The sequence below is a fragment of the Dromiciops gliroides genome, chromosome 4 (genome assembly GCF_019393635.1).
Source record: "Dromiciops gliroides isolate mDroGli1 chromosome 4, mDroGli1.pri, whole genome shotgun sequence".
NCBI classification, from domain to species: domain Eukaryota; kingdom Metazoa; phylum Chordata; class Mammalia; order Microbiotheria; family Microbiotheriidae; genus Dromiciops; species Dromiciops gliroides.
Window position 1 is genome coordinate 464,231,479 of NC_057864.1, and position 13,868 is coordinate 464,245,346.

Sequence of the window (13,868 nt, forward strand, 5' to 3'; positions counted from 1 at the left end):
GTTCTTTTTCTGGATGTGAAGAGCATTTCCACCATGAATCTTTTGGAATTGTCTTGGATCACTGTATTGCTGAGAAGAGCGAAGTCTATCACAGTTGATAATCATACAATGTTGCTGTTACTATGTCCAGTGTTCTGGTTCTGCTCACTTTACTTTGCATCAGTTCATGTAAGTCTTTCCAACTTTTTCTGAAATTATCCTGCTCATCATTTCTTACAGCCCAATAGTATTCTATCATAATCATATACCACAACTTGTTCAGCCATTCCTCAATTGAAGGGCATTCCCTCAATTTGTGGTTCTTTGCCATCACAAAAAGAGGGGCTATAAATATTTTTGTACATGTGGATCGTTTTCTCTTTTTTATGATCTCTTTGGGATGCAAGCCTAGTAGTGATATTGCTGGGTCAAAGAGTATGCAGTTAAACCCATGTTCCTATGAACAATAGAACTAGAAGGGACCTTGGGTGCCTCCTCTTCTTATAGGACAATGAGGCTCAGAGAGGGTGAGGATTCAAAGATTAGAGAGCAAGTTAAGAAGGCTGGGATAAGAACCCAGCTCCCCCTACTCCCAGGCAGAACTACACTGCCTGTGCATGCCCAGGTTGGGTCCCAGCAAATATCTGTTGCTTGAGTTCCAGGATCAGCCTTAGGCAAAGCTATGAAGTCAGCAAAGCTCATCTCTGGCACTCCTGCTCTCTCCTCTGGGGCCTGCCCCAATCCTGTGTCCTGTTTCCATGTGAACTTTCAGCTTCTCTTCAGTCACTTCCACTGATTCTGTCCTGAGCTGATCCTACTGGTAGATAATGCCTTCCACCATGCTGATTGCTTCTGGAAGAATGAGCAAATGTTAAGAACCAAAGAGTGAATGTCTAATAGTAGATTGCAGGCACCCAGGCAGGAATCAGGGCAGATCTTTTGGGAGATGTTGGGTGATCAAGGGAGGCCTGGCTGGTATCTCCTCTGCATACCGGCAAAGCTTGCTCTCCCTGGTTGTCTTCCTGGTGGCACAGGTCTGAGCCAGGACACATCTATCCATACCAATGGATGAAAGGGCTTTCTTTGTGAGTTAATCTTTCCTTCCTGCCACAAGTGCATAAGATTGTTGCATGCTTTGGAGTTGTTTTCTATCTGCCCTTTGAAAATACTGATGTATTTGGCCCTGTCAGAGAGAGAAAGAAAAGCACTAAAATATTTATAGCAGCACTTTTTGTTGTAGCAAAGGAGTGGAAACAAAAGGGGTTCCCAGAAATTGGGGAACAATTAGTCAAATTAGCAATGTAATGGACTACTGCTATGCTGTAAGACAGTGATGTCAAAGCCAAATAGAATAGGGTCACTAAATCACACCTAAGGATCCCTGTGGTGGCATATTGACTTAGAAAATGACAAGGGGCAGCTAGGTGGCACAGTGGATAGAGCACCAGCCCTGGAGTCAGGAGTACCTGAGTTCAAATCCGGCCTCAGACACTTAACACTTATTAGCTGTGTGACCCTGGGCAAGTCACTTAACCCCAATTGCCTCACTAAAAAAAAAAAAGAAAATGACAAATTAACACCTATGTTTGGTTGCATTTTTATTTATTTTAAAAATATTTGTTAATGACCTTTCCATCTGCCTCTGGCTGCATTCTGGAGGGTTGAGGGCTTCATGGGTCCCAGAGCTTTATGTTTGATGCCTCTGCTATAAGAAATGGTAAATATTGAGAATTCAGATAAGCATGGGAGGACACAGGTGAGCCCAGCAACAGAAGGGTGCTGAGCCCCAAATACTGAGGTGCATGGATTGAAACTACTGTCTGCCCATTGCTCAACCCATCATGAAGAGATGAAGAGAATGCTTGAGGCAGGAAGAACTAGGTTCAAACCCTGCCTCAGACCCTTACAAGCTGTGTGACTCTGGGCAAATCACTTGACCTCTCTGAGCCTCAGATCCTCTTTTCTAAAATGAGGAGGGTGAATTCAATGACCTTTAAGGTACCTTCCAGCTTTAAGTCTATGATCCTATGATACCAAGTGGCCCAGAGTGATGAAAGACCCACAAGGAAAACAATATAAACAATATTACAACAATGTCAAAAAAACCCAACAAAACCCCAAACTAAATGCTGTGTGATTATAATGATTAAGTCTGTTAGGAAAGTTTTAAAATCCCCTATTTCATTGAATGCCCATCATTTCCCTGAATGATTATGCTTAATTTTGTTGGGTAATACATTCTTGGTTGTAATCTAATTCCTATACCCTCTGGAATATCATATTCCAAATCCTATGATCCTTTAATGTTGAGGCTGCCAGATCCTGTGTAATCCTGATCATTGCTTCTTGATACTTAAATTGTTTCTTTCTGGCTGAGTGCAGTATTTTCTCCTTTACCCGATAATTATTGAATTTGCCTATGATATTCCTTGGAGTTTTCCTTTGGGGGGGTCTCTTTCAGGAGTTGAAGAATTCAAGGTGTTGGTTACTCCAAAGGTAATGGAGAGATGAATGGCAGACATGAATAGAATGGCTTCAGCATTATTATCAATGAAAAATTCTGTACCAAGAGTGGCTTGGAAGATATCATTAAGGCCTAGAAGAAGAGGTAGAACAGTAGTGTAGCAAGAGCAAGGGAGGAAAAAAAGAAAGGAGAACATCTAGGGGGAGAGGTTGGCCAGCAAAGTTAAATAAAGCTGAGAGGTCAAAGAAGACAAATATTTAAAAGAGGCCATTTAGAGGTGGTGGTTAGGGGACTTCTGGGAGCCAAAATTGTAGAATAAGGCAGGAAGGCCTGAACTCTCAAATTTACCTCCAAACACCTATTAAAGTCTAAAAGGAATTATGGAGTGGCAAAACCAACAAAAAAACCTGCTTAAAACAATTTTCCAACCCAAGATAACTTAGAAGGTTGACAGAAAAAAGTCTTTCTCACTGTGTCTGGGCAAGCTAGTGACAATGCCATACCCCAGCAAGCCAGGTGGAGGCCCCAAGTCCCTGAACTCTTAAGACTAGTGCCTTTAAATACATAAAATATGTTGTATTACAAAAGAACCAGTTATATTAAAATATAGTTATTGACTTTTTTATAGAAAGCAGTTTCACAAACCCTGGCTAAGGATCCCTTCAAAAGAGAATGGTTTAATGCTGACATCTCAGGAATATTTCCCTTTAGCTCAGGTGATGTGACTAAGTACAATGCCTAGCACATAGTAATAAACAAATGCTCTCACTGACATGATTGTCAGGAGCCTCCTCCCTCTTTCCATCAACAATTCTGAATCTCCATCAGCTGTTTGAGGGCCTTCTTTTGTAAGACTAAGAGCTCTCTTTAGCAGATCAAGCTAAGAGATGCCAGTCACAAAACTCAAGAATCACTAAGGAGTGGGGCAGCTAGGTGGTGCAGTGGATAAAGCACTGGCCTTGGATTTAGGAGTACCTGAGTTCTAATCCAGCTTCAGACACTTGACACTTACTAGCTGTGTGACCCTGGGCAAGTCACTTAACCCTCATCACCCTGCCAAAAGAAAAAAGAAAAGAAAGAAAAGAAAAGAAAAAAAAAAAAGAATCACCAAGCAGAGAGGATTAAGGGTACAGACCCAGTCCTCCATTTCTTTTTTGTTGCTCAGTCATATAGGTTGGGAGGATTTGGGTCTCCTTGCTTGAAGTTCATGATGTATTAACTCTGAAAGATGAAGGTTTATGGATTGAAAAAGGCCAAATACGGTGACTCCTCTTCCACATACTCAGCTGAAAGGAATGTGGGCACCCCTCAGCGCAGGTTCATGTTAAATCATGTCAACATTTTTCTTATACCTGTTCACTCACACTTCAGGCCCTTTCTCATCCATTATTACTTGAGTAAGGGCTGGATCGGATTCAACCTAATCCAATGTGATGGAAACAGAATAGAACAGTAAAAAGAAGGAGCCTCTGTTGTGAGAGGACTTGGGTTCCAATCCTGTTTTTGGAATATCACTAATAGGCCTACACCCCAAAGAGATCTAGAAAAGAAGAAAAGGATCCATATGCACAAGAACATAGCAGTTCTTTTTTGTGTGGAAACTGGGAGGCTGCCCATCAATTCAGGAATGGCTGAACAAATTATGGCATATGAATGTTATGGAATACTAGTGTGCTATTAAAAATAAAGAGACATGGGGCAGCTAGGTGGTGCAGTGGATAGAGCATCAGCCCTGGAGTCAAGAGGACCTGAGTTCAAATGTGGCCTCAGACACTTGATACTTACTAGCTGTGTGACCCTGGGCAAGTCACTTAACCCCAAATGCCTCACAAAAAAAAATTTTTTTTTAATATGAAGAGACAGTTTCAGAGACACCTGGGAAGAATTGTATGAATGGATGCAGAATGAAATGAGCAGAACCAAGAAAATAATTTATACCACAGAAGTAACATTGTCAAGACAAATATGTGTGCAAAACCATGGCACTCAGATAAATGCAATGACCAACGATGATTTCAGAAGACTAACAATGAAGCATGCTCCCACTTTCTGATAGAGAGGTGATGGACTCAGGTTACAGAATAAGGCACACATTCATATATATATACATATATGTATATATACATGAAGAAATTTGTTTTGCTTCACTGTGAATATTTGTTATAAGGGTTTTTATTTCTCTTCTTTCAAAGTGGGGAGAGACCAGAGAGGGACTGATAATAGCTACCCTTTATATACTGCTTCCTATGTGCCTGACATTATACAATTATTATCTCATTTTATCCTTATGACAACCCCAGGAGGGAGTCTACTATTATCCCCAATGTAAAGTTGAAGAAATTGAAGCAAACAGAGGTGAAGTGACTTGCCCAGGGTCATAAAGCTAAGGAAATGTCTGACGTAAAATCTGAACTCAGATCTTACCAACTCCAGGCCCACTACACTGAGCTGCCCATGTCACCTAGATGATTCCAATATGTCACTGGAGCTCACTCCTATTTATATATATATATATATATATATATATATAATTATCATCATCATTATTATTGCTCATGCACATCTTAAAATGATTAAGCATTCAGGGAAACTGGCAATGTATATCCTGATCAATAGGCATGCTGAAGAGTTGAGTGGCTCCCTGTCACTGAGAGATGCTGCTGCTCATTCTTGCAACCTAAAATAGATAAAACACCATGGAAGAAAGGACCAACATTCCTCTAGTTCCCCATCATCCCAAGTCTTTCATTACAACTTCAAAGGGAGAAAAGGTAGTTCATTGGAGAGGAAGAACATCTGGCTTTCCTTCTTCCTACATGACTTCTAGGCTTTGGGGTGGCCCAGATGTTTTCTAACTAAGGCTGCTGGTCCTGCTCCAAATTTGAAGTTGCACTCGACTCATAGAATATCAGAATGGAAGAGAACCAAGAGATTATAGATTCCAGAACCTTCATTTTATAGATGAGGAATTTGAGGCTTTGAGAAGGAAATGACTCATCTAAGACCACAAGGCTAATCTGTGACACAGCAGGGAGAAATAATTGCAGCTAATGTTTCAGTTGCATCTTTTTTTTTTTTTTTTTTTTTTTTGGTGAGGCAATTGGGGTCAAGTGACTTGCCCAGGGTCACACAGCTAGTGTTAAATGTCTGAGGCCGGGTTCAAACTCAGGTATTCCTGAATCCAGGGCTGGTGCTCTATCCACTGCGCCATCTAGCTGCCCTCAGTTGCATCTTAAGAGAGAACTTCTGTCACAACCATCTGGTCTGATATCTTGGAAAGTTTGCCATCTCTGAGACTTACAACCTGGATGACCTTAGGCAATCAATTAATCAATCAACAGCATTTATTATATGCCTGCCAAGTTCTCAGCATATAAGGCCAAAAATAAACCAAGCCCCTGCCCACGGGAAACTTGCATCCACTTGACTAGATGTCCTTTTAGGCTCCAGATCTATAATCCTAGCATGTAAAAATTGCAACTATTATTACCTCCCATTCTACAGATGAGGAAACTGAAATTGAGAAAAGTCCAAAGACTCTCCCATGGTCACACAGCTTAGAAATGTCAGTAGAAATGTCCTAATGCCAGTTCCAATAGTCTTGGTGGCTGTGGGAAGCTCTAGGGTCAGAGGATGTGGGTTCAAATCCTGTCACTTACGGTGGGGTGACCTTGGGCAAGTCACTTTGAAATCTCTGGTCCTCAGTTTCCTCATCTTTAAAATGAGGAGAATGGACTGAATGGTCCCTTCCAGCTTTATGCTTTCTCCACTTGACAGGTTAGGGAACTTTCCCAGGTGAAAATTCATCACGTCATTTTATGGGGCTTAATGATAGTTCAGGGAAGGGAAAGCTCTTTGAGAAAAAACAAACAGGCTCTGGAGGAAGTAGAAAGTGATTGTAAATGAGTAGTGGTCATATCCACCGAGTCCTGGCTAGATTTGCCATTTCTCCAGGTAAAGGCATATCTCCCGCGATAAATGACCCCTTCCTTAGACCTTACGCCAGTGGCTCTGGAAGGCTCTCAGAACAGCCGCACCCTGCAGTGCAAACGCAGCCAGCAACATCACACCTGTTGCTTAACCAAATATCATTCCAAGGCCACTTAAAAATAGGGAGCTCCTGGGGAAGGGAGGCAGGTGAACTGAGTAAAGTGGCATCTGAGTAATGAGGCTGAGACCACTAGACAGATGGGCACATTGACAGGTTTTAAGTGAATTAGCCTGGGAAGACGCTGAGGAGCTGTATAAATGTTATTAAGAAAGACTTCAAGGATATAGAGGGGGTATAGAGGACAAGGAGAGAATGGAAGGAAAAGCGGTGGGATTGTCTCCCTGCAACCCAAGATAAGGAAGTGATTTTTCTCAAAGGGGGGTGGGTGGGTTATCAAACACAGAATGGGTTAACCTGTTTCAGGTAGTTCCTCATCATTAGAGCCAAGGTTCTCCTCTACCTCTGGAAACGGGGTGGTTTGTAGAAGGAATTTCCTTCGGGTATGGATGGACAAGACTTAGGGCCCTTCCAACTCTGAGAATTCCATTGCTGGAAGGATTTAAGTAGATGCTGGACATCGGCTAGTCAGGAGATTTTTAGAGGGGATTTCTGCACGGAGGGGCGACCTCTGGAAGGTCGCGGTCCCTTCCAGCTTTAAGATTTCTCTGCTCCTTTACTTCTACGGGGAAAGGGGGCAGATTTGGGAGGAAGGGCCTAATTTAAGGAGGCACAGAAAAGGTGAGAATTTTACAGAAGGCTCCAGAGAGTGGAGGAAGAGGAGGAGGAGAAGGAGGAGGGAGAAGGAAGGAGGATGGACTGATGAATGCATAAATGGAGGGAAAGAAGCAAAGAAGGGGAGGGGGGGATGAGGAGGAGGAAGTGGTGAGGGAGGGAGTAACAGGGGAGGATGGAGAAAAAGAAGTAAAAAAAAAGAAGATGGAGCAGGAGGGGAGGAGGAGGGATAAAGGAGGGATGGCGGAGCAGGAGGAGGAGGCGGCGGCTGGCACCGCGGAGGCTGGGCCGCCCCGGGGGGCACGTGGCGGCGGGGATCCCTGCCCCGGGGCGGGCTGGCCCCAATGGCCCTTCCGGAGATGCTGCGGCTCCCCCGCGGCCCGGAGGGACTCGGACGGCTTTAAGAGGAGACCCGCCCCTCCGCGTGACGTCCGGGCCAGCCAACTCCGGAATTGGCCGGGGCCCGGGAGGGCGGGGCGGGCGGGTGCGGAGGGGATCCGGCGGGGCCGGGCTGGAGCTAGGGAGGGAGGCCGGGGATCGGCTCCACTGCTGCTGCCGCTGCCGCCGCCGCCGCCGCTGACGATGTGGAGCCGCGGGCGGCGGCCCCTGCTCGCCCTGCCCGGGCAGTCCGGGCCGCCGCTACCGCTACCGCTGCTGCTGCTGCTGCTGCTGCTGCTGCCGGGCCCAGCGCACCCCGCACACATCAAGAAGGCGGGGGCCACGGCCCCGGCCCCGGCCTCTTGGGCCCCGGCGGCGCCCGCGGCGGCGCAGGGGTCCACGCCGGGGCCGGGGCCCGAGGCCGAGCGCGCCGGTCCCTTCGGCCGCTACTACCACGAGGCGGAGCTGGGTGCCGAACTGGCGGCAGCCGCGCGGCCCGGCCTGGGCCGCCTCTACAGCCTGGGCCGTTCGCTGGAGGGCCGGCCGCTGTGGGTGCTGCGCCTGACGGCCGGCCTCGGGGGCCAGGTCCCGGGCCAGGACCCGGCGGCCGTCGGGCCGGACCCGGGGCCGCGTGTGCCCGGGCGGCCGCAGGTGAAGCTCGTGGGCAACATGCACGGCGACGAGACGGTGTCGCGGCAGGTGCTCGTGTACCTGGCGCGGGAGCTGGCGGCGGGCTACGCGCGGGGCGACCCCCGCCTGGTGCGGCTGCTCAACACCACCGACGTCCACCTGCTGCCCAGCCTCAACCCCGACGGCTTCGAGCGCGCCCTGGAGGGCAGCTGCGACCCCCCGCCCGCCCAGGGCCGCGCCGGCCGCTACAACAGCCGCGGCCACGATCTCAACCGCAGCTTCCCCGACCAGTTCGGCACCGGCGACCCCCCGGCGCTGGACGAGGTGCCCGAGGTGCGCGCGGTCATCGAGTGGATCCGGAGCAACAAGTGAGGCCGGGGCCGGGGCCGGGGCCGGGAGCGGGGGGGGGGGGGCAGCGTGGGGGAGGGGAGCCGGGAGCTGGAGGGAGGGAGGGGGCCGGGAGGGAGCAGCGTGAGAGAGGGGGGCCGGGAGCTGGAGGGCTGTGAGCCCATGGATTGTGGGGTTGAGATGGGGGGGTGTATTAGGGATGTGCTGCAAGGTGCTTTTGGGGTGTCCCGCAGAGGGAGCTGCCTTCGAGAGGGATACATATATACATACATACATACATACATATATATATATATATATATATGCTTGGGGGAATGTGCAGGGGAACGTGTCTTTGGGGTGTCCTGTTAGGGGGAAGCCATGGGCCGGGGAGGATATGTGCAACACCCAGTGACATGTATGTGTTGGAGTGGAGACGCCCCGCTGTCTCTGGGCTTCTCCATACTTTGCTTCTGCCTTTGCCCCCGAGTGACAGGGACCGAAGGAGAGAGACCCTCCGGTGGGGTGGGTGGAAAGATGTCCCAAGGGGCGAATGACTGCAAAGTCAGGTTCTAGACTGGCCTCCGCAGTTTAACACTGATTCAGTGTCTCTGGCCTCTTCTGTCATTTATCTGTCAAATGAGAGACAGGATCCAAAGTTGCTTCCAGACCCAACGTCCTGTGATTTCCTCCATCCCCGATCTGTCCCCTGTCATCTTGGAAGGTGGACAGTAGAACCCTTTTCTGACTCAGCTGGGCCTGGTTCTTCAGCCGGCTGGGGTATGGCAATAGAAACAGGGCACAGGTTCGGGGAACGTGTAGGTGGCTGGTAGGTTTTTAAACTTCTAAAGGGCTCCTGATCTTAACTGAGATAAGGAGTTTCTTCCTTAATAGAAAACAACCACACTTAGCCCACACTAGGCCTTTAATGCTTATCAATTGATAGGAACGTAGACATCTGGAAGGAACTTTAGAGGCCTCATTTTACAGAGGAGGAAACTAAGACCCAGAGAGGCGAGGCTAGCTCATTAAGTGGATAAAATTTTCAGATGAAGTTGGGAAGATTCGAGTTTATATCCAGCCTTAGACACTAACTTAGCTCTGTGATGCCGGCGAGTCACTTAATTTTGCCTCAGTTTCTTCAGCTGCAAAATGGGGATAAGAATAAGCCCCTACCTCGAAGATTGTTGTGAGAAACAAATGAAGGAATAATTGGAAAGCACTTATATAAATTTGTGTTCCCTTTCCTTTTCTCCTGACTCCAGATCCAGTGCCCTTTCCTTGGTACCTGTCTGTCCCCTCCAACCCTCTTGAAGAGCTCTGCCTGCCTCTGTGATAGGTTGTTGACCCATTAGTGGTTAGGGAGACTTTTCTTGCCAGCCTCTCAGTTTGCTAGGTGTGGGCTCCAGACCTCTTAATAAGAAATATGACCTTTGTATGTATGATTACAGTCCTTACAAAGGATAAGCCTTATCTAATTGCTAGGAGTGATAAAACTAATGGTTTGCTAGCACTTAAGCAAAAGAGGAAAAAAAATTAAAGTATTTGATTTCCCTCCCCCTTTTCTATTATGAACAATCATAAAATAATACCATTTCTCTTAGTACAAGTTGACCTTGAGGTCAATCTTCATTTTGGACCTAGAACCCTGATCTAGGATTGGTGCCTAATTATTCCACTTGATCAGGTGGTACCTAAACTACCCTGAAGGCAGAGAGGAATTGGGTGACATGGTGCTGAGCCAGGCAAAGGGGACATAGCACAGGTCCCAGATATTTAGAAATGACATGCCAAAGGTCACCCAGTTACAAAATTGGCACTTGATTCTGCCCAGGCAGCTTTTGTAGACCTAGCCCTTTTTAACACTAGACAATGGTGTTGTTTCAGTGGCAAGCAGAAATCTGAAAGATTTTACCTTTAGTAGGGGAAGGAGGTAGGATTTGTAGGGGGGAAGTCCCATAGGATCAGCAGTCTATCTTATTGTTTGCGTGGATGGTGCATTTTATGGTACAATTGACAGGTTCACCTAATTAGGCTTCTGGGAAAATAGTGGCCATGTTTATTTAAATGGGATTATGATTCATTCTGTCTTCCTTGTATATATATATATATTAATAATAAGTATACTTTGGTTTAATGTATTTTTTAATTTCAATTTTGAAAACAATGGAAAAATTAGATTTGACCTGTGTGTTTATTGTTCTGTGGAGAATAACAGAATCAAAAGTTTACACCTGGGAAGTAGCCCAGAGGCCATATATTCTCATCCTCTCATTTGACAGATGAGGAAACTGAGTCGAAAACAGGTGAAGTGATTTGTTTAAAGATGCATTGGTCAGGGCAGCTAGGTGGTGCAGTGGATAGAGCACCAGCCCTGGATTCAGGAGGACGTGAGTTCAAATATGGCCTCAGACACTTGACACTTACTAGCTGTGTGACCCTGGGCAAGTCACTTAACCCCCATTGCCTCACTTAAAAAATAAAAAAAGATACATTGGTCATACGTAAGTGACAGAGACAGGATATGAGCCCAGGTCCCATAATCTCCAGATTGAGCACACTTTCCACTGTACCAAATGAATATAACAGAAAGCTGACTGAAATGAATTCTTTGTGACAGGGTCAGAGCTCAATGTACCTGTTCTAGATAGCCTGAAGCTATGATAATTCATGTTTTTTAAAATTACTTTTTAGTTCTTTTGTTTTTATATCACCTTCATTTCTGAATATATCTCTTTTATTCCCTTGCCCAGAGAGCCATGCTTTATATCAAAGAACAAAAAAGAAAGGAAAAACAGTAATCTAACCAAGGCTGGGACTTCATATTCAATATTCCACATCCAGGGTCCTCTGCCTTTGCAAAGAAGGAAGGGAGATATATTTTCTCATCTCTTCTTTGGAGTCAAACCTGGTCATAACGATTTAGTGTGGAGAACAGCAAATGTCTCAAGTCTTTCTATTTGTATTTACAGTTATTTTTTTCTTTAATTCATTTTTATATCATTTATATTGTTACATTCAGGTAATTCACACTTCTATTTTCCTCAAAAACAAAACATTTATTAATCAATAAACATTTATTGAGTGCTAAGTGTGGGGATCAAAAGAAAGACAAAAACATGGTTTCTAAAATGCTTTATTTAAAGTTTACAAAGCACTTTCCCTCAAGCCATCCCTGAGAAGAGTAGGTGTCATTGTACCCTCTTTATGGATTAGGGTACTGAGGACATGGAGAGGTTGGGTGAATAACCTAGGGTCACACAGCTAGTGTCAATTTTCGGAGGCTGAATTTGAACTCGGGTCCTTCTGAATGCAAGACTGGTGCTGAATGCAGGCCACTGTGCCACCTAGCTGCCCCCCTTCGTCAGTTCTTAAGAGAACAGTGGTAGCCCATCACATTCTGGTGCCGTGTTTTCTTTAGCCCTGGTGTGTGTAATTATAATAGCCAGACTTGTCCCTGAAAGAGATGAGAAGTGAGGGAAGCGCCCTTTCCTCCCTTCTGTGCAAAGAAACACTGATAATAGCATCTGATTTAGTTAATTTGTTGCCTTGCTGAGCTGCTGTTCTAGTTCTCTTTTTTATTCTTTGTAACAAGGGGTAGTTTTGGTTGATGGGGAAGTTTATATTCAGAAATGAAGGGGATGTTAAAAGCAGAAGATGTCAATAAAAAGTAATCACTTTTTAAAAGAGATATGAACGATCACAGTTTGAGACTCTCCTTGTAGGACTCAGACATTCTAGGTGCCCTGAAATGGTCACAAATAATTCATTTCAGTCCGTTCCCTGTTATTTGCAATGATGAAGACAATGCTCTATTTGGCTCTTTTACTTGTACCTGTTTGACTTTGAGAAAGTCGGTTAATTCCCTGTGCCTCAGTTTTCTCCTTTGTAAAAATTAAGGGGGTAGGACTCATATGACCTCCAAGGTCCCTTCCAGCTGTAAAACTAGAAAGAATCCCAGTGGCATTAATGACCTTGGTCAAGTCACAACTTCCTTCGCCTCTGTTTCCCCTTCTGTGAAATGAAGAGGTTGAAGCAGATGACCTTTTTGGTCCTGGCTCCAGCTGTGCGTGCCTGTGACCCCACGTCACTTTATTTAGACCCTGAGCAATCCACTTAAAGTCAGAACTGCCTCCATCTCTCTTAGCTGCTGCTCTAGAGTAGGGGAGAAACACAGCTATGATACTCCAAGGGCATTTTTTAGGTCTACAAACAGGAAGGTAAATTAACGGCCCAATTCCATTTAGAAGGCCTGGTAGGGAGAACACTGGATGGTCTAAAGACTTAAGTTGTTTCTGGCCAACCCTGGAACAGTCAAAAGCTGGTGGTGGGAGTGAGCAGGCAGAGAGGCAGACCCCTCGTTCCAGGCCTCTCCAGGGGGAGCCAGACTTAACAGTATCTGAATTTGGTGTATACTTAGGCTCTCCCAATCCATTTTGTCTTTATAACCCCTGGAGCTTTTTATACCGAGCATCCTTGCCAGGTACTCTCCTAGTACCTAAAACTCCATGCCAGGGACTCTCCTAGGCACTGGTACCAAGTACCTTAAGAGATACTTGTTCATTGATCTCCTAGCATTTATCTAATGCCTCCTATGTCCTGTTAGGTAGTACAGTGGAGAGAGTGCCAGGTTCAGAGGCAGGAAGACTCATCTTGAGTTTAAATTCAGCCTCAGACACTTATGAACTGCCTGAGCCTAGCCAAGTCACTTATTCCTGTTTGCCTCGATTTCCTCATCTCTACAATGAGCTGGAGAAGGAAATGGCCAAACGCCTCCAGTATCTTTGCCAAGAAAACCCCAGATGGGTTCATGAAGAGTGGGCCGCCACTGAAAAACTAAACATCGTCTCCTATGTTCCAGTAACAGTGCTAAGCACCTTATAAATATCTCATTAGATATAACAACCTTGGGGGGTAGATGCTGTCATTCCCCTTTTATAGGTGAGGCAGACAGACTTGCCTGTGTGTGTGTGTGTGTGTGTGTGTGTGTGTGTGTGTGTGTGTGTGTGTAGCTGCATTTGAACTTGGAGCTAAGGCTCTGTGGACTCATAAACTCTTGAACTTGCTTTACTCTAGTCATCACGGTGCAGCGAGGGCTCAGTTTTCTCATCTCTAAAATGAGGAGGTTTGGGTAGATATTTTGTCTCCAAGGTCCCTTGTACCAGGACCTCGATGACCTTGTAATCTTCTCTTTCTCTTCCCCTTCCCCACCATCAGTGATCCTTATACTATTCCATGAAATAGAAACATGATAGACTTAATTATTTTCCAAGCAGATTGTCTTCTGTCTTCAGGGAGAGAGAATGTGGCGTGCTGTGGGGTCCAGATCATTACTGTTAATTGCAGGCAGGTGGAACTCAGAGAATG

General features: G+C 45.9%; 1 protein-coding gene across 1 annotated transcript in view; it reads left to right on the plus strand.

Annotated features, from left to right (window-relative positions):
* Positions 1–7,733: 7,733 nt before the first annotated feature.
* Positions 7,734–13,868, plus strand: part of CPD (carboxypeptidase D) — a 67,945-nt gene continuing 61,810 nt past the window's right edge. Inside the window, exon 1 of the mRNA XM_043963120.1 lies at positions 7,734–8,542. Within this exon, the coding sequence (XP_043819055.1) occupies positions 7,749–8,542 (794 nt within the window). The 5' untranslated portion in view covers positions 7,734–7,748. The remainder of the gene's footprint in view (positions 8,543–13,868) is intronic.